This window comes from Chrysochloris asiatica, unplaced genomic scaffold (genome assembly GCF_000296735.1).
Source record: "Chrysochloris asiatica unplaced genomic scaffold, ChrAsi1.0 scaffold00032, whole genome shotgun sequence".
Taxonomy (NCBI): domain Eukaryota; kingdom Metazoa; phylum Chordata; class Mammalia; order Afrosoricida; family Chrysochloridae; genus Chrysochloris; species Chrysochloris asiatica.
Window position 1 is genome coordinate 7,790,209 of NW_006408550.1, and position 26,029 is coordinate 7,816,237.

At 37.1% G+C, this 26,029-nt stretch overlaps 1 protein-coding gene across 1 annotated transcript in view; it reads left to right on the forward strand.

The window, feature by feature from the left end:
* The first annotated feature begins 212 nt into the window (after positions 1–212).
* LOC102816439 (40S ribosomal protein S17-like) overlaps positions 213–26,029 on the forward strand; it is a 45,570-nt gene continuing 19,753 nt past the window's right edge. The window contains exon 1 of the mRNA XM_006859356.1: positions 213–270. Within this exon, the coding sequence (XP_006859418.1) occupies positions 213–270 (58 nt within the window). The remainder of the gene's footprint in view (positions 271–26,029) is intronic.

Here is a 26,029-nt window from a genome sequence, read left to right on the forward strand (position 1 = left end):
CTATTCATAAGGTTTTCAGTGACTAAGCTTTCAGAAGTTTCTACTTCTCTGTAATAGTTATGGTTCTGTGTCAACTTGACTAGACCAAGATTTCTAGTGGTTTAGCAGTGATGAAACCTAGTACAGTCCTAGTCAACTCTATAATGAGTGGCTATGAGCAGCTGATCAACTGAAGGGATACTTCCTTAGGGGTGTGGATTGCTCCCGGTGTAATGGGCATGCAAGAAGAGCTCCCTCTCTCTTCTACTGGGGGCCTGGGATTCTACATTTGTAAGCCATTTTATTTGAAGTAAATTTCTCTTTTTGTATATACATATATGGGCTTCACTGGTTTAGCTTCTCTAGAAACCCCAGCCTAAGACACTCTCAGTCTTTCTAGTCTATCATAGTCTTAAAATGCCACTGAAATTTGTCCATTATGGGTGCTCCTGATGGTATTTAAAATATCAGTGACGTAGCTTCCAGCATCACAGCAACACACAAACCACCACAATCTGATAAATCCACAAATGCGCGGTGGCTTAGGTTAGTAGTCTAACAAATTGTGCTACCAGGAACCTGATATTACATAGGATCAAATATTTTAAGAAAATGAAGAATATTAAGTATGTTAGAAAAATCTAATATTGTAGCTGATAGTATGGAAAATTAGATTTAAAAATTAAATCAGCAAAAAAGTCAAAGTGTAGTGGCAAAAGTTTTGTGTACCAGGAACTAATAGTACCAAAGAGCCATACAGAAGAGAATGCATCAAGTATATAGAGTTTCATCCTGTGGAGAGAGAAACATAATTTTTAAAAAATTTTTAATTTTCAGAAACAGAAGATGGATGATAGACTGTCACAACAAAGGAGATCTTTGTGGTTGTTGTTAAGTGCTTTCGAATTGGTTCTGATTCATCACAACCCTGGGTAAGGTTTTCAAGGAGCAGCTGGTGGGTTTGAACTGTTGACCTTGTAGTTCCCAGTCCAGTGCTTATCTTTCAGCGCCACACCAGGAATCCAAAATGGGATCTGAGAGGTCATTAAGCAAAATTCATTACACAACACAAGAATTCCTTCTATAGCTTTGCTGAAACGGATCATTCACCCACAACTTGAACTTCTGCAGTTCTTGGGAACTTGTTACTTGTAAGTAGGTCACTACATAAAGGAAAATAACAAAGGATTATATTTTCTTCTTAATAAGTGGAAAAGGTCCAATAACAGAACTTATGGTTTTTAATGCTTAAAAAGAACTTTAATATATTTAGCAGAGAGAGTTTAAATCTAAAATATTAACTAAACTGAACAGGGTTGTAGGCCTAGGGGCAAACATGTTACAAGAGAAAACTAATACAAATTTTCTAATTATATTAGTTCTATTCAGATCTGGAGATATGGATCTCCTACACCTAAGATTACTTAATAAACTATTTAAAATCACTCCAGGGACACTGTTAACACTTTTTTTTTTAAGACCAAAGATTGGTAAGTGCCTAAGATTTTTAGAAAGGTTAGTTTGGAACTCATGATTTTACTACTATAAAAAGAAAAATCTAGTATATTTATATTGTTGTTGTATACATTACATATTACCAGGTTATACCAAGTAAAACAGGAAAACATGTGTTCTCAGACTAGCATTTCCCATGCTTCTCTGAAGACCACTAGAATGACTATCACAGGATCACATAGTACAAGAGTGTTGAAATGGGAGGGACGATGGAGATTTTCTCCTTGAGTGGTCTAGAAACTTTTTTTAAATCACAACATTTTTAGCTGGAAAGCTATTCTATAGAAAAGTTAGCAGTGGGTTCAGTAAAACCCTCTCCTCTCCCTCTGTCCCTCCAAAAGAATTTGTGAGACATTTCACTGATTCCACATTTGTAAAAGCTGGATTGTCAAACAAACCATCACCTCTGAAAGGACACAATTATAAACTGATGACACCACCATAGTGTTATGGATTGAATAGTGTCCCCAACAAAATATATTCTGAAGTCTATCCTCTGTCCCTGTGAATGTGGCCTTGTTTGGAATAACAGGTAGTCTCCAACTTACCTCAGAGCTCTGTTCTAACAACTCCCTGGTAATTTAGTTCTGACATGACACTACACTTTTGGGTTTTTTTGTTGCTAACTTTTATCATCAATATTTTTTATAAATCCAGTATTTGTTTGTCTTTGGGGGTTGGAAACATTACATATAATGTGACACATGCATTTTGTTGTTGTCAGGTGCCATCGAGTAGGAACTGACTCATAGCAACCCCATGAACAGCAGAACGAAACAATGTCCGATCCTGGGCCAACCTCACTACCGCTGCCACACTTGATGCCATCAGTGATGCCACCTGGCTGATCCATCTCGTTGGGGGTCTTCCTCTTTTTCTCTGACCCTCCACCTTACCCAGCATGACATTCTTCTCTAGCGACTGTTCTCTCCGGACAATGTGTCCAAAGTAGGAGAGACGAAGCTTAGCCATCCTGGCCTCCAAGGAGCACTCTGGCTGCACTTCTTCCAAAACAGATCTATTGGTTCTTTTGGCACTTTTAGTATTCTCCTCCAACACCACAACTCAAAGGCATCAATTCTTCTACGATCTTCCTTATTCACTGTCCAGCTTTTGCATCCATATGAGGCTATTGAAAACACAATGTCCTGGGTCAGGCGCACCTTAGTCCTCAAGCTGACATCTCTGCTCTTCAATACTTTAAAAAGTTCCTGTGCAGCAGATTTGCCCAGTGCAATACGTTGTCTGATCTCTTGACTGCTGCTTCCACGAGTGTTCATAGTTGATCCAAGAAGAATGAAGTCCTTGACAACTTCAATCTTTTCTCCATTGATAAGAATGTTGTTTATTGGTCCAGTGGTGAGGATTTTTGTTTTCTTGACATTGAGATGTAATCCATATCGAAGGCTGTGCTCTTTGATCTTCATAAGTAAATGTTTCAAGTCCTCTTCACTTTCAGCGATCAAGGTTGTATCATCTGCATATACAACCTATATAAATGCACATGCATTTAAATATGTACATAAAAATATATTAATCATAAATATGTACTCTGACAATGAAGACGAGTTGGATGATTCTGGCAATTTATAAGTTGTGATAATAATTACATTTGTGGAATGTTCTAAATGTGTGAGAATTTTCTGTAGGTTTTTTTGTGTTTTTCTTTATATATTTTGCAATAACATGTCAATGCCTCCTGAATCTACCTATTGACTTTACTAAAGTGATCAGCATCTGAGTCATGGGTTCAAGCAATTGAAACTTCTGATTTAGTTTAGAAAAAAATTCTCTTAATCCTACAAAATTTTTGGATAACTTCTCTCTTACCTCTTCCTTATTCTTTTTTCTTCAAAATTCATTAAATCCTGATCTGTCAGTTCTCCTTATTGGTGATCTATAAATGAATTTCGCATAGGCAATATTAAGTCCTAAATTCAGTGTTCTTGCTATTTGGATGATTTTGCTACCAATCTCTTCCAATGTTTGTTATGATCCACACAATATGATCCATACAACATGATCCATACAATATGATCCACACAATGTTTGTTATGATCATAGTATCCTGGTCAAATGCTTGGGGCATGTTCACATAACTCAGCATTCATCCCATATCTCCTGCAGGCATTTTCCTATAATTTCTTCTCAGGAAGTTTTCAAATCCCAGACTATTATACAGCAGTGTTTTGGACATTAAATCATAAAATTTAACATCTGCGACTAAACATCTGAGAATAGCATCAGCAAATCATATACTGCAATATAATCATGTGTTGTTGTTAGGTGTGGTCAAATTGGTTCAGACTCATAGTGACAATATGTACAACAGAAAGAAATATTACCTGACCCTTTGTCATCCTCACAATCATTGCTAAGCTTGAGTCCATTGCTGCTGCCACTGTGCCAATCCATCTCATTGGGGGTCTTCCTCTTTTTCACTGATCCTCCACTGTACCAAACATGATATTCTTCTCTGAGGATTGGTGTCTCCTGATAACATGTCTGAAGTATGAGAGATGAAGTCTCACTTTCTATGTTTCAAAAGGAACATTCTGCTTGTACTTCTTCCAACATAAATTTATTATTCTGGCAGTCCATGGTAGTTTTAATATTCTTCTTGAACACCATGACTCAGCTGCATCAATTCTTCTACAGTGGTCCCTATTCATTATTTAACTTTCACAGGCATAGGAGGTGATTGAAAATACTATGGCTTGGGTCAGGCACAACTTAATCCTCAAACTGGTATTTTTGCTCTTGAAGACTTTAAAGAGCTCATGTGTAGTAGAACTGCCTAATACAGTATATCGTTTGATTTCTTGAATGCTGTTTCCATGATTGTGGAAAGTAAAGTCATAGGAGGTGATTGAAAATCCTATGGCTTGGGTCAGGCACAACTTAGTCCTCAAACTGGTATTTTTGCTCTTGAAGACTTTGAAGAGCTCATGTGTAGTAGAACTGCCTAATACAGTATATTGTTTGATTTCTTGAATGCTGTTTCCATGACTGTGGAAAGTAAAATCTTTGACAACTTCAATCTTTTCCATATTTATCATGAAATTATTTATTGGTCCAGTTCTGAGGGTTTTAGTTTTCTTCACAGTAAGATACAATCCATACTGAAGGTCGTTGTCTTTGACGTTCATCAGTAAGTATTTTAAATCCTTTGTACTGTCTGCACAAGTTGTATCATCTGTATATCACAGGTTGTTTATGTGTCTTTCTCTAATCCTGATACCATGGTTTTTTGTTTGTTTGTTTGTTTTTTTATGTAATCCAGCTTCTCAAACTATTTGTTCAGCATACAGATTGAATAAATGCGGTGAAACAGTACAGCCCTGTTTGAACAATTGCCTCTAGGTTTATGTGCAGGCTCTTCATGAGCACAACTAAGTATCTGAAATACCCATTTTTTCTAAGTTATCCATAGTTTGTCATAATCCACACAGTCAAAAGTCCTTGCATAGTCAATAATGTGTAAGTAACATCTTTCTGATATTCTCTGCTTTCAGCTAAGATCCATCCGACATCAGCAATGAAATCCTTAGTTCCATGACCTCTTATGAATCTGGCTTGAGTTTCTGACATTTTCTTGTCAAAGTGCTATTGAAGCTGTTTTTGAAATTATCATCAGCAAAATTTTACTTGCATGTGGTATTAATGATATTGCTAGATCATTTGCATTCCATTGGATCACTTCTATTTGGATTGGGCATACATAAAGATCTCCTCCAATCAGTTGGCCAGGTTGCTGTCTTCCAAATTTCTTGGCATAGATGCGAGTGAGTGCTTCCAGTGTTTTATCACTTTTGGTTTGTTTTCTGTCAATTCCTGGAGCCTTGCTTTTTTGCCAATACCTCAGTGAAGCTTGGACTGCTTCCTTCAGTACCATCAGGTCCTGATTATACGCTACCTCCTGAAAGGGTTGAACACTGACCTTTTCTTTTTGGTACAGCAACTCTGTATATACTTCCCATCTTCTTTTGATGCTTTCTGCATCATTCAATATTTTGCCCAAAGAATACTTAAAGATTGCAACTTAAGGCTTGAATTTTTTCTTCAGTTCTTTCAGTTTGAGAAGTGCTGAAGATGTTCTTTACTTTTGATTTTATATTTCCAGATTTTTACACATTTCATTATAGTACTTTGTCTTCATCAATTGCCCTTTGAAATATTCTGTTCAACCCTTTTACTTCCTCGTTTCTTCCATTTGCTTTAGCATCTCTATACTGAAGAACAAGTTTCAGACTCTCTTTATACATTAATTTGTTGTTGTTTTCTTTCCTGTTATTTTAACGACCGTTTGCTTTCTTCTTCTTCTGGTCTCCAGTCATTAGTGTCTAATGCATCAAAATTCTTCTTGAAATTATCTCTAAATTCAGGTGGGATATGTTTAAGATCATATTTTGGTTCTTGTGAACTTGTCTTAATTTTCTTGAGCTTCAACCTGAACTGCATTATCAACAATTTATCATCTGTTCCACAGTCTGCCCAACCTTGTTTTGACTGATTATATTGAGCTGTTCTACCATCTTTTCTCACACATATAGTGTATTTGGTTGCTCTGTATTCCATCTGGTGATGCCTTTGCATATAATCACCTTCTATGTTGTTTAAAGGATCCTGGTGTGGTGCTGTAGGATAAGCACTGGACTACAAGATCAGTTTGAATAACAATATCAGCTGTTGAAACTCACCAGCTGCTCCTTAGAAATCCTGTACATGGTTATTTTAGTCTGAACAGACTCAGCAGCACTTAACATGTTGTTTAAAAAAGGTATTTGCAAGAACAAGTCATTGGTCTTGCAAAATTCTATCATATGATCTCCAGCATAATTTCTATCTCTAATGGCATATTTTAAAACTACTAATCCTTCTTCTTTGTTTCCAGTGTTCATATTCCAATCATCAGTAATTATCAATGCATCTTGATTACCTGTTTGATCAATTTCACAATGAAGAATTTGGTAGATTTCTTCAATTTCATCATCACAGACTTTAATGGTTGGTGCATAAATTGGAATAATAGTGATACTAACTGTAGTTATTGTTGTTAAGTGCCTTCTTGTAGCTGCTGAACCATAGGGACCCTGCATAGGGTTTCTGAGGCTTTGAATCTTTGCAAGAGCAGAAAACCTCATCTTTCCCCAGTGGAGTTCTGGCAGACTTGAACCATGGACCTTGTGGTTTGAAGTCCAGTGCTTATTGTATGGAGTCATCACACTACCCAGTCTTCCTTGTAGGCTTATGGATGTTAGCCAATCACAGACAACATTGTACTCAAGGTAGATCTTGAAGTGTTCTTTTTGATGATGAATACTACATTATTCCTCTTAATTTTGTCATTTCTGGCATAATAAACCTTATAACTATCAGATTCAAAATAGCCAATACCAGCCCATTTAAGCGCATTAATGCCTAGGAGTCCTGGTGTGGTGCTGTGGGATGAATCACAAGGTTGGTGGTTCAAACTCACCAATCACTCCTTGAAAACCCTATACAGGGTCTCTCATGAGTCAGAACAACTTGACAGCACTTAATAACAACAATAATGCCTAAGATATTGATCTTTATGTGTTCTATTTCATTTTTGGCAACTAACAATTTTCCTAGTTTCATACTTCATACATTCCATGTTCCAATTATTAATGAATGTTTGTAGATGTTTCTCCTCACTTTGAGTTGCTTTTCAACAGTAAATGAAAGTCCCAAAAGCTTTGTTCCATTTGTGTCATCAGGATCAACTCTACTTTGAGGAGGCAGCTTTTCCTTTGTAATATTTTGATTGTCTTCCAACCTGGGAGGCTTATCTTCCAGCACAACAGCTGACAATATTGTGATGTCGTTCATAATGTTTTTGTCTTTTGAAACTATAACTGACAATGTTCTGCTACTAATCATAAATTTGAAGTGGCTACACACTCGGAAGTATTCCATCTCTCCTTCCTAGTCTGTTTTAGTCCAGAGTTCACCTGAAACCTTCCCACCATGGATAACCCTGCTGATATTTTAAATACCAGTGACGTAGCTTCCAGCATCACAGTAACATGGAAGCCACCACAAACGACAAAATGACAGACAAGTGGTAGAATGTTGTATGTAGCCAATGCTAATAAAATTAAATGACCCCAAAATAGGATGGCTGGTTGTACCTGTGGTTCCTCATAAATGAAATATATCCTATGTTGGGGCATTTCTGCAGGGCTAAGATAACCATTGTTATCTTAATGAATCCATACCAAAGTAGAGTGAGTTCTAATAATTCTTTCTGAGCGTTTTTTTTTTTTTTTAATTAAGGCAAGTACAAACACAGACACACAGGGAGAAGAAGGAGGAAGTGGCCATGGGAAGTTCTATCCATAAGCCAAGGAGTGCCAAGAAATGCCCAGGGCTGCCAGAAGTTGAAAGAGACACGAGTGATCTTTTTGAGTGGACAGAGTATAGCTTTGCCTGGTGCACTGAATTCAAACTCATAGCCTCCCAGGCTTTGAGACAAAAAAAATTCTGTTCTTTAAAGTCACTCACTTGTGTTCTTTTTGTTATGACATCACTAGATAACTAAGACACCTAGAAATTATTTGAATCTTCCTGTGGTGCTGTATGATAAGCACTGGACTGCTAACAATAATATTAGTGGACCAAACCCACCAGCCACTCTGCAGGAGATGAGGATGCTCCCATAAATATTTATAGTATCAGATAACTCATACTGTCACTGTGAGTCAGATTTGACTGTACGGCAGTGGCTTTTGTTTTGTTTTTAGAACTACAAGGTACAGGCGCTAGATTGATAAAGTCTATATTGAACTAATTCATCAGGAATGACAACTTAAATGAATAAAAAAAATGAATTATTAAGGACTCCAACATATAAAGACACTAAAATCCTTACTGATTGTAAGGCAAAAATTGAAAACAAAGAGGAAGGATCAGTAGATAGAAAATAGGTCCTTGGTAATAGAAATGATGCTGGAGATTGCATGATAGAATTTTGTGAGCCCAATGACTTATTCATTGCAAATAATGTGTTTAGATATATTTGAAAATATTTAAAGGTTTTCCAAAAGGAGTATAGACATATTTTTTTGGACAAAGATTATAAGGGACCAATTTATTATCACGTAATACTTTGGGATAATTTGGACTCTTTCTCAATTTGTGAACAACATCAATTTACATCAAACTTAAATGATCATAATTAATTTGACATTAGTTAAAAAAAACAACTGAAGATCAGAGGTGGTGGTGTGCTGAAAAGTCAGTTCTGACTTTAAATTGAACAAAACAGACAAGACAGATAGATCACATACATTCTTAATCAGCATAAAATGGTGGTTCCTGTACTACTAATGGACTTGTTTATGAATTTTGATTTCTAAAAATTTTTTTTATTGTGAATTGGGTAAAAGTTTACAGACAAGATAATCAGTTTTACATCCAGCAAATCATACATCCTATTTCAATTTTTTTTTTAAATTTTTGGACAGGTTGTCCTTTTTCACAACTTCTGGTGAGTGAGGCAGAAACAAACACAGCCCTGAACTTTGGATGAAGGTCGTGTTAAGGATTTTGATATTTCAGAGACTACTGTACTCATTTTCCACTCATCTGTCATTTGCCATACTGTGGTGGCTTGCGTGTTGTTGTGATGCTGGAAGTATTACACTCATGTTTAAAATACCAGCAGGGTTAGCATGGTGGAAAAGTTTCAGCAGAGCTTACAGACTAGGAAGAAGGAGAGATGGAATACTTCTGAAAGTTGGCCAATGAAAGCCTTATGAATAGCAGTGGGACATTGTCAAATATAATGCTGGAAAGTAAAAATATTATGAATCATGCCAGAATATTGTCAGATAAAGCACGGGAAGTTGAGCCCCTCAGGTTTGAAGGAAGTCACATCATGGCTGGAGAAGAGCTGCTTCCTTGAAGTAGAGTTGACCATGAAAAAGCTAATGAAAAGCTTTTGGGACTTTCATTTGTTGGTGGGAAAAAACTCAAAATGAGGAGAAACAGCTGCAAACAATCATTAATAATCAGTATATGAAATGTAAAAGTAAGGATCAAAGAAAATTGGAAGCTGTCAAAAATGAAATGGAATGCATAAAGATTGATATCCTTAGTGAGCTGAAATGGACTAGTAGTAGCCATTTTGAATCAAATTTTCATATGGTTAACTGTGCCAGAAATAACAAATTGATGAAGAACAATATAACAGTCATCATTAGAAGAAATCTTTCAAGATCCATCTTGAAGTACAATACTGTATATGATGGGATAATAACATATGCCTATAAGGAAGACTGGATATCTTGGTTTGGAGCTGTAGGGTAAGCACTGAATCACAGGTTGGTTTGAACTACATGGTTGGCCACTTCTTCTTGTTGTTATGTGCTGTGGAGTCGGTTCCGACTCATAGTGACCCTATACAGGGTTTCTGAGACTGTAAATCTTTATGGTAGCAGAAAGCCTCATCTTTCTTCCACGGAGCAGCTGATAGTTTCGAACTGCTGACCTTGCAGTTCGCAGCCGGATTCATAACCAATACGCTACTAGAGCCCCTCAAACCCTAAATAGGGTCGCTGTGGGTCAAAACTGATTCAATGGCACTAAACAATAACAACAACAAGGAAGACCAATTATACCACTTTATTCAAATTCACTCATTAAGCACTGCAGCCAGTAATGATGAGATTGAGGAATTATGCAAATTTCTTCAGTCTGATATTGATCAAACATGCAATCAAAATGTATTGGTAATTACTAGTGACTGGAATGCAAAGGTTGTAAACAAAGAGTGGTTAGTAGTTGGAAAATTTGTCCTTGGTGATAGAAATTATGCTAGAGACAGCATGGTAGAATTTTATGAGACCCATGACTTATTCACTGCAAATATCTTTTTTTAAACAACATAAAATGCAATTGTACGCATGGCTCTCTCCAGATGGAGTGCACACGAATCAAATTGACTACAAGTGTGATAAGAGACAGTGGAAAAGCTCAATATAATCAGCCAAAACAAGGCCAGGAGCCAGCTATGGAACATACCACCAATTGCACTTATGCAAGTTCAGGCTGAAGTTGAAGAAAATTAAAAAAACGAAAACAAAAACAAGTAATAAGACCCAACATGTAACCTTGAGCATATTCCATCTGAATTTAGAGACCATCTCAAGAACAGATCTAATGCATTAGACATTAATGAACAAATACCAGAAGAGTTGTGGGATGACATCAAGATCATTATACGGGAAGAAAGCAAAAGGTCATTAAACAGACAAGATATAAAGAAAAGAGCTAAATGGATTTCATAAAAGACTCTGAAACTTCCTCTCCATTGCACACATGCTAAAGCAAATGGAAGAAATGAGGAAGTAAAAGAACTGAACAGAAAATGTTAAAGGACAATTTGAGAAAATAAATTCTAGTATTAAAATGAAAGATGCAAAGATCTGGAGTCAGAAAATCAAAAGAGAAGAAAATGGTCAGTATTTCTCAAGATGAAAGAACTGAAGAAAAAAAATCAAGCCTTGACTTATAATATTGGAAGATTCTATGGACAAAATATTGAATGATGCAGAAAGCATCAAAAGAAGATGGAAGTTATACACAGCTACTGTACAAAAAGAAAACAACAATGTTCAACCATTTCAAGAGGTATCATATGATCAAGAACCAATGGTATCAAGGGAAGAAGTCCAAGCTGAACTGAAGGCACTGGAGAAAACCAAGGCTTCAGTAACTGATGGAATACAAATTGAAAGTTTTCAACAAACTGATACATCACTGGAAGCACTTACATATCTAAACTAAGAAATTTGAAAGACAGCTACCTGGTCAACCAATTGGAAAATATCTTTATTTGTGCCCTTTCCAAAGAACAGTGACCCAATGAAATGTGGAAATTGTCCAACAATAGCACATAACAACAAGGAGTGGCCAACCATGTAGTTCAAACCAACCTGTGATTCAGTGCTTATCCTACAGTTCCAAACCAAGATATCCAGTGTTCCTTGTAGGCATATGTTATTATCCCATAACATACAGCATTGTACTTCAAGATGGATCTTGAAAGATTTCTTCTGATGATGAATGCTGTAATGTTCTTCATCAATTTGTTATTTCTGGCACAGTTAACCATATGAATATCTGATTCAAAATGGCTACTACTAGTCCATTTCAACTCACTAAGGATATCAATGTTTATGCATTCCATTTCATTTTTGACAACTTCCAGTTTTCCTTGATCCTTACTTTTACATTTCATATACTGATTATTAATGATTGTTTGCAGCTGTTTCTCCTCATTTTGAGTTGTTTTCCATCAACAAATGACGAGGTATTACAGTAGACAAACCTGCCCCACAAGACTTCTTTAAATTGTTCAAGAACAAAGATGTCAGTTTGAGGACTAAGATGCACCTGACCCAAGCCATGGCTTCATAGGCATTTGAAAGTTGGACAGTTAATAAGGAAGGTCATAGAAGAATTGGTGCATTTGTGTTATGATGCTGAGAATATTGAAAGTACCATGGACTACCAGAAGAACAAACAAATTTATGTTGGAAGAAGTACAGACAGAATGCTCCTTAGAAGCCAAGATGGCGAGACTTCATCTCTCATACTTGAGACATAGAATCAGGAGGGACCAGTCCCTGGAGAAGGACATTGTGGTTGATAAAGTGAAGAATCAGAGTAAAAGAGGAAGGTCCTCAATGAGATGGATTGACAAAGTAACAGTAACAATGGGCTCAAATATAACAATTGTGAGGATAGCACAAGACCAGGCAGTGTTTCTTTCTGTTGTACTAGGCAACATCTAACAACAACAACTATAACACCTGCACTTAATTCCATCCTAAATGACAAGAAGAATTAAAAGAGCAGAATGCAATAGAAAAGCTTTCAGAATACCTTTAGGGCCCGGATCGCCTTAACATTGCCATATGAAAATTCTTATTTTTCATTCCACAATAGAATTAATGAACTGTGATCATTATTTCTAAGAAAGGTATCTCAGGGGTCTGTGTACCCTTTCCCAGAAGGTTAAATTATATGCATTACAATGGGATAGGTGAATCTGTAATTCTTGCCCAACTCCTATGAGAAACATGTTTTTGAGTTATGCTTACTAAATGATTAGCATTTCTGTTAGGGAGGAGGAACTACCCCTTTATGTCCCAAATGAGATATGAAAGTTATGATTGATTTAATGTTCTCTTGGATACTGCCTCTAATGAACCAAGAGATTCGTGACTGACTGTGGTCTACTATTCCTGCTTTGGCAAGGTAGGAAATGGATCAATTCCTCCTTCTCCTGTAAAGTGGTTTCTTCTGGGTATTCATGGAGTCTGGATGCCAGCTTCCATGAATACATCTGAATCTTGTCAATTCTGGTATCCTGGATATTTAGGTGCTGAAAGAAATCCTATCTTTGGCAGAAAGCTGAAAGCAATGCTTAGTTGCTTAGTATTGTTTTGTATTGTTGTTGTTGTTGTTAAGTGCCGTCGAGTCGGTTCCGACCCATAGCGACTCTGTACAGGGTTTCCGAGGGTGTAAATCTTTACCGGAGTAGAAAGCCTCATCTTTCTCCCGCGGAGCGGCTGGTAGTTTCGAACCGCCGTCCTTAAGGTTCGCAGCCCGATTCGTAACCACTACGCTACCAGAGCTCCTTTGTATAGGGAATAGCAAACATGTTGCTGTTGTTAGTTGTCATTGAGTCAGTTATGACTCATGATGGCCCTAGGTGTGCAAGTACACCTGCGTCCTAGAGTTCTCAAGGTTATGTAAATTATCAGAAATAAACCTCCAGACCTCTCTCCTGGGTGGGTTCAAACTGCCAGGGTTTGGGCTAGCAGTTGAGTGTTCAGCTTTTAGCGCTACTGAGGTGCTATAATGTAGCATTGTTTATTATTTGCCAGAGACTGTGATTCGCAAGTATGAACTCATGTAATCCTTATTTTGACAGATTTCTGACTCTTAATGTACTAAAACACTAATTTATTATGATTAAATGAACTGAAATAAGTGTGATTCAAAAGAAAGTTCTAAAACAGATAGGCTTCACATTTCTAATGAATTATAAAAATATTCATTGAATGAATGAATATTAATGATTGGAAGAGTAGGATGAAGAAAAGACTAATATACATGAAATTCTAAGTATCTAAAATTGTATACGTTTAACAGAAAAATTGGGGTGCAGGAAGAAGAGATGATAATGAAAATACATGACAAAATTATTCTATAATGTTTGGACATTCACAAAATCAAACATAATTACCAATGGCTGGACAGTGGTCAATTGATGGAATTTGTAATGAAAAGATTCTTAAGCAGAGATCTAGTGAGTTTCATGAATTTTCTATAAATGAAATTTCATGAAACTTCTGTGATAATGAAGCTTCTGGGGGTATTTTATGGAAACATTTATAGGGTTGTCTTCTACTTTACCATGACCAGACTGATACTTTCTGTTGTTGTTGTTAAGTGCTGTTGAGTTGGTTCTGACTTATCCCAACCTGATATAGGTTATCTAAGAAGTGCCTGAGGAATTTGAACTGCTGACCTTATGGTTCAAACCAACCTTGCCGTGCAGTGCATTATATTAATTGTTTATGTAAGAGAGAGAGAAAGAGAATGAAAATGCTTCTCTGAGTGAAACTTGGTGAATAACTTTTTTGAAGATTTGTATTTCATGTCTATGATACTTTGTTCCATAGTATTGTAGAAGTCATTTGAACTGCAAGGTTGGTGGTTCAAGGTCACCAGCTGCTCCTTGGAAACCCTATACAGGGTTCCTGTGGGCACTTAACAACAACAACAACAATTGTAGAAATAAAATAAAATATTTCTTTCATGATGTAAAGCTGAGGAAATATCTTTCTTTGCTCCGCTTTTTTTAATTCGGCATCTAGTTTGTCGTTGTGCCATGTTTTATGTCCATATCCCACCCACCACTCTCCAATCCCCATCTCCTCAATTGCTGACCCTGCCTTAAATTAATTTTTAATAATATGTTCTCCAAAATGATTACTCCTGTCTGTTCTCATTATAAGTCATCTTTTTTACTACTCACTAAGTTATCTTTTGGAAACAGATTTGTTTCAATTGCTCCTGATTAACAAATCAACAAACTAACCAACCAACTAACAAACCAACAATTTAGAGGGCTCCCCATGACCATCTAAAATTATAATTAAATTAAATTCAATGCTTCCTCTTTCAGTTATAAATTCATCTAGGATTCATTCCTTGATTATGCTTGGTGCTAAGGTTCTGCACTCCTAGAGATTCTTGCCTTTTCCTTATCATAAAAACTCACCAAAAAATGTTTAAAAATTCTAATTAATTATTGATACATTTGAATTATGATGTTGGAGAAGAATATTAAAAGTGCCATGGACTACTAGAAGAATAAAACAAAACTATCTTGGAAGAAGTGTAGCTAAAATGTTACTTAGAAGCGAGGAGGGACCAGTCCTTGCAGAAGTACAGCAAGCTTGGTAGAGTGGAGGGTCAACAAAAAAGAGGAAGGCCACCAGTACGATACTTTGACACAAAGGCAGCAGCTATGGACTCAAGTGTAACAACAAGTATGAGGATGGTACAGACCCCCCCGCCCAGGCAGTGTTTGATTCTGTTGTGCATAGGGGCCCTATGAGTCAGCATGAAACAACAAAAACAAGCTGGTGGTGCTGTAGGTTAAGCATTGGACTACTAAGTGCAAGGTCAGCAGTTCAATGGGAGAAAGATGAGGTTGACTGGTTCTGTAAAGATTTATAGTCACAGATACCCTAAGGAACATTTCTACTCTGCCTCTTGTTGTTAAGTGCCATCGAGTTGGTTCTGACCCATAGTGACCCTATATAGGGTTTCCAAGGAGTGACTGGTGAGTTTGAACTGTGGGTCAGTATAGTCAGGATTGCAATAGCAAAGGATTTGGTTTTGGTTTAGCTTACAGTGTGTATCTTGTTTTGAGTTTTATTGTTGTTCCCAACAGTCACTAATATATAGTTGTTGCTGTTAAGTGCTGCCGAGTTGGTTCTGTTTCTTAGCAACTCTATATAGGGTTGCCAAGGCTTTAAATCTTCGTGAGAGCAGAAAGCTTCATCCCCCAAGGAGCAACTGGTTTACGCGAACCATAGACCTTGTGGTTGGCAGTCCAGTGCTGATCATATGGAGCCACTGTGCTCCCCTAATATGTAATATTCAAACCTCGTTATTCAAACTGACCTTACAGTGCAGTGTACTATCCTGAAGCACCATATCAGGACTCCAATATATAGTAACTACTCATTAAATATGACAGAAATCATGAGTTATGGACTAGGACAGTCCAATTTTAATATGGTTTAGTCTTTAATCTTCTGCTCAATGTCTTTCTACAGACACTCCAGTGTCTCATCCCTAAAGGCTTCTAAGACTTATTCCCTCATTACCCTCTTCATTCCATGTCACCTTCCCATTTTTACATGGGAAAATCTTTACCTGTTATTGAATGATAAATTTAAGCTATTATTGTCGGTTGCAGGAGTCCTGGTACAGCACTTTCAGATAAGCATTGGACTGCTAACCACAAGGTGGTGATTCAAATCCACCAGCCATTGTTTGGAAACCCTATATAGGGTTGCTATGCTTTGGTATTGACTTGATGGAACTTAACAACATCTATCGGAATCAGCTCGATGACAGTGGGTTTGAGTTAAGTTGGATTCTTCAGAAACGGAGCACTGGTGTTGCAGCGGATAAGTACATGGTTGCTAACCCAAAGAAAGTTGAGAAGTTCAAACTTACCAAGCACTCCATGGAGACAGATGTGAAAGTCTGCTTTTGTGAAGATTTCTAGCATGGAAACGACTGTGTCCTATAGAGTTGTTATGACTTGGAATCAACTCATCAGCTGTGGGTTTCCTTTTGTTCTATAGACTGTCAGCAGGCTTATATGAAATAGAGTTCTCTGGCTAATCAATTTGTGAAATAGTCAAACATGTATTTTTTGTTTGTTTTATTTCTAACCAGGTGCATATTAGACCCTTAAATGAGGACATTAATTATTCTCCAAGAAGGAGGTGTTATACCTAGTAATTCAAAGGGGATCTGGCAACGGACCTTTCAAAAAACAGACAGTCATACTACCTGTAATCCAAGAAGACAATCTTGACTGGCTCTTGTTTAAGAGGTGAAAACAATTCCAAATGTCAAATGATAGAGCTTGAGTTAACTAGGCTAAGGAGTAAGTCTTTCATAGAACATGTTACATGATGATGCTCTGATATTCATGCATTTGTAGCAATTGACATTTGAGCTGCAAGAGGCATCTCAGGGAGCCTCAACAAGACAAACACTGAGAGAGTTTAACATTCTGACTGCCTAGACTTCAGTTAAGTGTTACAGAACATCTTAATATTACATAACTTATCTTGGTATATGGAGTCCTGGTGTGGTGCTGTAGGATAGGCACTGGACTGCTAACTGAAAGGTCGGTGGTTCAAACCCACCAGTCATGCCTAGGAAATGGTACACAGGGTCACTATGAATCGGACCCAACTCAACAGCACTTAATAGCAACAACATACTGGTACATATGATAGTTGTTGTTAAGTGGTATCAAGTTGGTTTTGACTCATAGCGACTCTGTATAGGATTTCCAAGGAGTGGTTGGTAAGCTTGAACTGCCAACCTTGAGGCTCAAACTGACCTTGTATTCTCAACAACAATAACAAAAAATTTTAAATTGCTATTCAGGATAATTCTTGTATGCTATAGAAGATATGGAGTCTTGTTATTGTTGTTGAGAATACGAAGGTAATTATCTTCTATAACATACAAGAATTTTCCTGAATAACAGTTAACTTTTTAAAATTATTATTATTGTTGAGAATATGCGGGTAAGTCAACAAGTGTTTCTATGTGTGTTCCAGTTCATGCATGCATGGAATTTTTCCAAATAAAACATGTTTAAATATGTCTCTGTAATTGGAGTTCTGGTAGCGTAGTGGTTACGAATCTGGCTGGGAACCTCCAGGTCAGCATTTTGAACCTACCAGCTGTTCCGCGGGAGAAAGATGAGGCTTTCTGCTCCCGTAAAGATTTACAGCCTCGGAATCCCTGTACAGGGTCGCTATGGGTCGGAACTGACTCCACGGCACATAACAACAACAACAATCAGGAGATGGCTGCAGACAAGTTCTGTCAGTAATACATTTGTCTTTGTCTTGTTGTTGTGGTTATGTGCCGTGGAGTCGGTTCCGACTCATAGTGACCCTCTACAGGGTTTCCGAGGCTGTAAATCTTTACGGGAGCAGAAAGCCTCATCTTCTCCCGTGGAACAGCTGGTAGTTTCGAACTGCTGATCTTGAGGTTCGCAGCCCGATTCATAACCACTACGCTACCAGAGCTCCTTTTGTCTTATTAGGGTGCCTTAAAAAAAGAGAGAGAGAGATTGAATCAAAACAATCTCTCTGAAGGGATCCACTTCTGAGTTCTGAAGGGATCTGACTTCTGAAGGGATCCACTGGGACAGATCACTTTAAAACAGAGATATTAGCTTAGAAATTTATGGTAGCTGTTTTCTTGGGGGTGAGGAGAACTCCAAGTGAGTAATCTTGATAGATTTTGTTGAAGGACACAGCCATCACAGAGACTATCATTTCAGAAAACTGAAAGCTGCATTAATGAAAAAAAAGCCAGGGAAGTTGTGCTGACCAATTTTTTTTTCTATCATGACAATGCACCTTCTCCTTCTTGAAGGGTAGCAAGAACTGCACTATGAAATTTGGGGAGAGAACCTTTCCCCATTTGCCTTATAGCCCTGGTCTTTCTCCTTCAGACTTTTTTTTTGTTGTTCTCCAAATTCAAAGAACATTTTGAGGAACATTAGAATCTCTAAGGATGCCAAAATTGTTGTTTTGTCATGGCATAAATCCCAAGGCACAGAATTCTTGGGAAAAGGATTGTTGTTGTTAAGTGCTGTGGAGTTGGTTCCAACCCATAGCAACTGTGTATAGGGTTTCAGAGGAGCTGTTGGTGAGTTTGAGCCTCCAATCTTGCAGTTCAACCCAACCTTGTGATTGAGTGCTTTTTCTACAGTGTCATACCTAGTAAGTGTGTAGACCTAAATGGAAGATATATCAAGAAACAATAGTTTTACATTTTGATATTTTTACTTAATAAAGGTTTCTATGACTTTGTAGCATTACTTTTTGACTTACCTTTGTGTACACAGAAGAACACACACCAAGTCCATTTCTACTTGTACATTTTCAGTGCTGAAGAACAATTACATAGATGAATGATTGAGTGGACTTTATACAAGTAGAGTTGCAAGTCATTATTCTGAGTAAAAAGGAGAGGGTGTTTGAGGAGCAGATTTAAACAGTCTGCCTTCAATTTAAACACCCTTCTCAGTGATATGCATTTTGACTTCCCCTGGCTGAACACACGTGATGCTAATAATTCCTTTGCACTTAATATATATTCAGTCTGTATTTGGAAACAATGGAAGAAATTGCCTTGGGAAAATAGTTTCTATCTTTTGCTTTATCCCAAATACAACCTTGCTTCAACCTGAGCACTCTCTTATTGCTAGTTTCCTTTGTATTCGCCTTTTACTTGAGTGCTGTGCTGTGAACACAGCAGGTACTCCAAAGATGCTTTTAGGCTGACTAGTAAGTAAGGAACGTCATTGCATTTTACATGAAAGAACATCTTGATGATAAGGTTAGTGTGGACTGTAAGGGTAGTGGTGGGTAGAGGCACCAGCCCCCAGAGACTCGGAACAGAACTCAAAAGGTCTTGATGAGCAAGAGAAAAATATAAGGATGTTCACTGGTATACTTAAATAATAAAAAACACATTGTACAAAGGTAAAATGAGTAATGAGGAGATAAACCCAAGTACCTCAGGAAAACACAGAAAAGTCATACTGAATTACAAAGTCTTCTATGAGTCAGTAACATGGTGCTTTTTAAAAACTGAGTGTTTCTCCAGTATGTGTTAAAAAGGCAATATTTGTCCTTGGAGCCTACCTCATGTAAAATGAATGGAGTAATTAAGTGCAAAAACTTGAAGATATGTCGTGAGCTAAAGAAATAAAACTCAACTGATATTTCTTTTTTGTGAATCCTCCCTGAAAAATTCCTGAAATACTGTGACTGTAAAGTGTCTCTCTAACTAATGACAGCATTCACAAGCCAAGATATGAAATTCCTAAGTACAGTATTATTACTATGAGTTCTGGTGTGGTGCTGTAGGATAAGCACTGGACTGCTAACCAAATAATCAGAAGTTCAAATACACCAACTGCTTCTTGAGAGCACTCTACAGGGTTTCGATGAGTCAGAACAACAACAACAACAACAACAACAACAACAACATGTAGGGAACCTTTCAGTGACCCCTTGAAGAAAGATGAAGTTTTCTTCTCTGGTAAAGATTTACAACCTTGTAAACACTATGAGTCAAAACTGACTTAACAGCATGCAGGTAAAGAAAGTGTCCTTTGTATTTCAAACCATGAAAATTGACAAGGAACATACAAGAAGATGACAATCGTTCCTATGTTTGAATCCATTGTTGTAAACACTGTGTGTCAATCCATTTCATTATGGGCCACCTTCTTTTTTGCTGACCCTCCAATTTACCAAGCATGATGTCTTTCTCCAGGGACTAGTTGATGAGAGGAAGTTTTGCCATCCTTGCTTCTAGGGAGCATTCTGTTTACACTTCTTTGAACATAAATTTGTTTGTTCTTTTAGAAGTTCGTGATATATTTAATATTATTCACTAGCACTATAATCCAAAGGCATAAATTCTTCTTTGATCTTCCTTATTCATTGTCCAGTTTTTGTATGCATATGAGGAAATTGTTAATATCATGGTTTTGGTCAGGGACACCTTAATCTTCAAAATAACATATTTGCTTTTTACACCTTAAAGAGACTTTTTTTTTGCAGGAGATCTGTCCAATGCAATACACCATTTGATTTCATGAATGCTTCTTCTATGGCAATGATTGTGGATGTAAGCAAAGTGAAATCCTTGACAACTTCAGTAGTTTCTGTTTATTGTGCTAGTTCTTATTGGTCCTGTTGTGAGGATTTTTATTTCTTTGTATTGAGGTGTCATCCATTCTGAGGGTTGCAATCTTTGTTCTTTATCAGTAAGGGCTTCTAGTATTCTTCGCTTTCACCAAGCAAGGTTGTGTCATCTACATATCTCTGGCTATTATGAATTTTCTCCCAAAACTTAGGCCCCATTCTTATTAATATAGTCCAGCTTCTCAGATTATTTACTCAATATGTAGATTGAATAAGTATGTTGGTAAAACACAATCCTGACACACATTTCTTGGTTTAAAACCATATAACTAGTATTTCCTTGTTCTGTTTGAACAACTGCTTTTTGGTCTATGTACAGGCTCTTCATGAGCACAATTAAGTGCTCTGGAATTCCTACTGTTTTCAATGTTATTCATAATTTGTTATAATCTACACAATCAAATGTTTTTGCAAAAGAGATGTAGGTAAGCAACTTTTTGTGTTCTCTGCTTTCAGCCACTATCCATCTGATCTCAGCAATAGTATCCCTTGTTCCAGGTCCTCTTGTGAATCTGGCTTGAACTTCTGACAATTTCCTGTTGATGTACTACTGCAATCATTTTTAAATCCTCTTTAGCAAATTTTTCTTTGCATGTGATAGTAACGATATTCTTCAACAGTTTCCACATTCTGATGGATTGCCTTTCTTTGGAATGGGCACAGATATGGATCTGTTCCTGTCAGTTGGTCAGGTAGCTATCTTCCAAATTTCTTGGATGAGACTACTGAGTGCTTCTAGTGCTACTTCCTAAAACAGTTGAACCAATTCTATTTGGAAGAGTGACTTTTTACATCATTTTAAACATTTTTCAATGGTTTGCATCATTCGGTATTTTGTTCATGTTGTAGCTAAGTGTCATGGAGTTGATCCAGACTGATAGTGACCCTGCATATGGTTTCTATGGAGTGGCTGGTGGGCTTGAACCACTGACCTTGTGGTTAGCAGTCCAGTCCTTATCCTGCAGTGCCACACCAAAATGCCAATAGAATCCCTCAACAATACAAGTCAAGGTTTGAATGTTTTCTTCAACTTGAGAAAATATTTTGGTTTTCTAACTATAAGTATTTGTACACTTCATTGTATTTTACTTTGTCTTCTTGAGCCATCTTTTGAAATTTTATGCTCAGCTCTTCATAATTTTTTTTCATTTTATGTTAGCTACTCTATATTCAAGAGCAAATTTCAAAATCTTTCCTGACATTCCTATCTTTTTGATGACTTTTTGTTTTCTTCCTGTGTGACGTCTTTGATGTCATTCCACAACTTGTCTGGTCTTTGGTCATTAGTGTTCAATGCATCAAATCTATTCTGGAATTTAGTCAATGTGTTGCTTTGGTCCCCCTATACTTGTTTAATTTTCTTCAGTTTCAACTTGAACTTGCTTATGAGCAAATGATGCTCTGTTACAAAGTCAGTCCTGGACCTGTGCTGATTGATGATATTGAACTTCGCCATTGTCCTTTTCCACAAATGTATTCAATTTGATTTCTGAGTATACCATCTGGCAAGATTCATGTGTGTAGTTTCTGTTTATGTTTTTTAAAAAGATATTTGTGATGAAAAAGTCATTGGACTTGTAAAATTCAATTGTACTGTCTCAGGTGTCATTTCTATCACCAGGGCCATATTTTTCTATTGCTGATCCTTCTTGTTTCCAACTTTTGCAATTCAAACACCAGTGACTATCAATGCATCTTAATTGCATGTTTGATCAATTTCAGACTGCAGAAGCTGGCAAATAATCTTTAGTTTCCTTATCTTTGACATTAGTGATGGTGTTTCAATTTCAATAATAGTTACATAAATTGGTCTTTGTAGATCTACGGATGCTATCCTACCACTGACAGCATTGTACTTCAGGATGGATCTTGAAATGTTCTTTTAAACAATGAATGCAATGCCATTCCTTTTCAATTTGTCATTCGCAACATAGAGTCAGATCACATGATTGTCTGATTCAAAATCACCAATACCACTCCATTTCAACTAACTAAGACCCTCAATAAGATGGATTGACACAGTGGCAGCAACAATGGGCTCAGATCTAACAACAATTGTGAAGATGGCATAGGACTGGGAGGTGTTTTGTTCTGCTGTACATTGGGTTGCACCTGACTCAATGACATCTAGCAACACTAACAAAAATATCTAGGATATCAACATTTATGAATTCCATTTCATTTTTGAGTGAGTTCACTACAGACACTCATTATGTCAAGAAATTTGGAAGACAGCTACCTAGACACTTGATGGAAAGAGATCCATATTTGTGCCCATTCTAAATAGAGATGACCCAACAGAATATGGAAATCATCAGACAATATCATTAACGTCACATGCAAGTAAAAATTTTCAAAAGATAATTAAAAATGACCGCAACATTACATTGAAAAGGGACTGCTAGAGGTTCAAGCCAGATTCAGACCAGGACATGGAATGAGGGATAACATTGCTGACATCAGATGGATGTTAGGTGAAAAGAGAAAATACCAGAAAAGTGTTTACCTGAGCTTTATTGACTACACACAGGCTTTCCACTGTGAGGATCATGACAAGTTATGGACAATATTGTGCTGAATGAGTATTCCAGAATACTTAATTATACTAAAGAGGAACCTGTATATAGAGCAACCTGTATTTTCAAACAGATCATGGGGACACTTAATGGTTTAAAATCAGGAAAGGTGTGCACCAGGGTTATATTCTTTCACCATATTTATTCAATCTGTACACTGAGAAAATAATCTGAGAAGCTAGAGTATATGAAAAAGAATGTGGCATCAGGATCAAAGGAAGACATATTAACAACGTGCAATATGCAGATGTTACAGCCTTGCTTGCTGAAAACAGAGGACTTAAAATACTTACTGATGAAGATCAAACATCACAGCTTTTATATGGGCTGCATCACAATGTAAAGAAAACTAAAATCTTCACCACTGGATCAATAAATAATATCATGATAACTGGAGAAAAGATTGAAATTTGCAAAGGCTTTATTTTGCTTGGATCCACTCTCAACACTCATGGTAACAGCAGTGAAGAAATCAAATGACATATTGCATTATGTAAATCTGCTGCAGAAGACCTCTTTAAAATGTTCAAGAGCAAAATTGTCAGTTTGAGGCCTAAGGTGTGCCTGACCCATGCCATGGTGTTTTCAATAGTCTCATGTGCATGTGAAAGTTGAACATGAATAAGGCCGTAGAAGAACTGATACCTTTGAGTTATGGTATTGGAGAAGAATGTTAAAAGTACCATGGACTGCTAGAAGAACAAATATATCTGTGTTGATAGAAGTACAGCCAGAATGAGCCTTATTAGCCTGATGGAGAGATTATGTCTCTCATACTTTGGACATATTACAGGAGGGAGCAGTTCTTAAAGAAGAATACCATGCTTAGTAAAGTAGAGGGTAAGCAAAAAAGAGGAAGAGCCCCCAATGAGATGGATTGCAAGAGGAGCAGCACCAGTGGGATGAAGCTTACCAATGATTGTGAGGGTGGCGCAGGATGGGCCGTGTTTCCTTCTGACGTGTAGAGGGTTACTAACAACATTTCATTTTTGGCAAGTTGCAACTTTCCAAGATTCATACATTTATATTCTGATTATTAATAGATGTTTACAACTGTTTCTTCTTGTTTTGGGTATTGCCACACCTGCAGAGGATGGTCCCGAAGCTTTGTTCCATGCATGTAATTAGATTGACTCTGTTTACCATATTAAGAATGAAATTGTGCCCCCACTAAATTATGTGTTCTCAATGGTTTGGCAGTCATGTAATGACGTAATGTGGCAGTTATGTAAAGATCCCCCATGATGTGAATGTATGTAATAAACCAATAAGAAGAATAAGTCTAGGCTTATTAGCCCCATCGTATCCCTGATCCAATGTCAGAGAGTTTCTCAGGGGTGTGGTCTTCAACCACTTTTATCTTAGAAAAGATAAAGGGTAAGAGAAGTTAGCAGAGAATGGTACCTACTAGCACCGGGAAGGAAGAGCTAGTGGTGGAGTACATCATTTAGACTTGGAGGTCCCTTCACTGTTAGGCTTCTAGATCAAGGGAAAGAATGATGGCAAGTCACATGGGGATCTCCAAGGAATGCTGGGCCCACAGGTGCTAGAAGGAGACATGGATGCTTCTCTAGAACTGGCACTCTGAATGTAGACTTGTAGCCTCCTCAACTATGAGAGACTAAATCTCTGTTTGTTAAAGTCATCTACTTATGATATTTCTATAGAAACAGCACTAGATAAATAAGACACCACACGTGACCTTACTGGACTTTGAAATACCAATGGCATAGCTTCTAGCATCCCAGCAACACGCGAGTAATCATAGTACAAAAAACTGACAGACAGGTCAGTAATAATATTACGGTGTTTGTTACTTGGAGGAATAAAGATTGGGTTAAAACAGTGCATTTGTTTTTTTTTCTTTTCTCTCTGTGAGAAATCTGTTGCCTGTATGTCTTCACAACTTCTATTATGATTCCTAAATATCATAGAAAGCATATGAAAACATCATTACTTCATTAAGAAGAAATAAAATGCTCCCCTTCTCAAGAACGTGATCACTCAGATCTGATGGTATATGGTTTAATAGTACTAAGCCAAGTTTTGCATTATTCTATGTAATTATATTTATACTGACAGATTTATTCTAGAAGTTATGGCAACTAGGCATTGTTATCTTTCAACTGAAAAATATATTAACTTAAATAGCTTACCAGTAGTCTAATCTGGTGTTAGCTTTATATCAGCTGTTAAATTTGTGTTCATATTTGACGGCAGAAATATCACCTTTCTCTTTATAAGTCTTCCTCAGTCTGAGAAACATTATACAATGTTGGATGCATTTAGATTTTGTGTTACAATAGCTCATAGTTATATATAAAGTGGAGAAGGATATCGTGTTGGTTAAAGTGGAGGTTCAGAGAAAAAGAGGAAGATCCCCAGTTAGATGGATTGACAAAGTGGCAGCATCGATGGACTCAAGCGTGGTAACAACAGTGAGGTTGGCCCAGGATCAGGCAGTGTTTCTTTCTGCTGTGCATAAGGTCGCTATGAGTCAGTACCGACTCGATGGCACCTAACAACAACAAAGATTATATAGATCTACTGGGATGTTGCCTTAGCAACGATTGTATTGGGATTCTTTTGCTTTTGAAAATGTGAATATTTGGCTTTATGGTGACAATTAATATTTCACAACCTGAATAATAAAATAGTAGTGATATTGTAAAGGGTAAAGCATTAAATGAATATATTGCACAAGCCCCTGTATTTACAACATAAAGATTGCATTGTGGGTATTAATGAACATTAATTCTTGACATTATTGTTGTTGCTGTTGTGAAGTGCCATTGAGTCGATTCTGACTCATAGCGACCCTGTGTAGGGTTTCCAAGGAGCAGCTGGTGAGCTTGAACC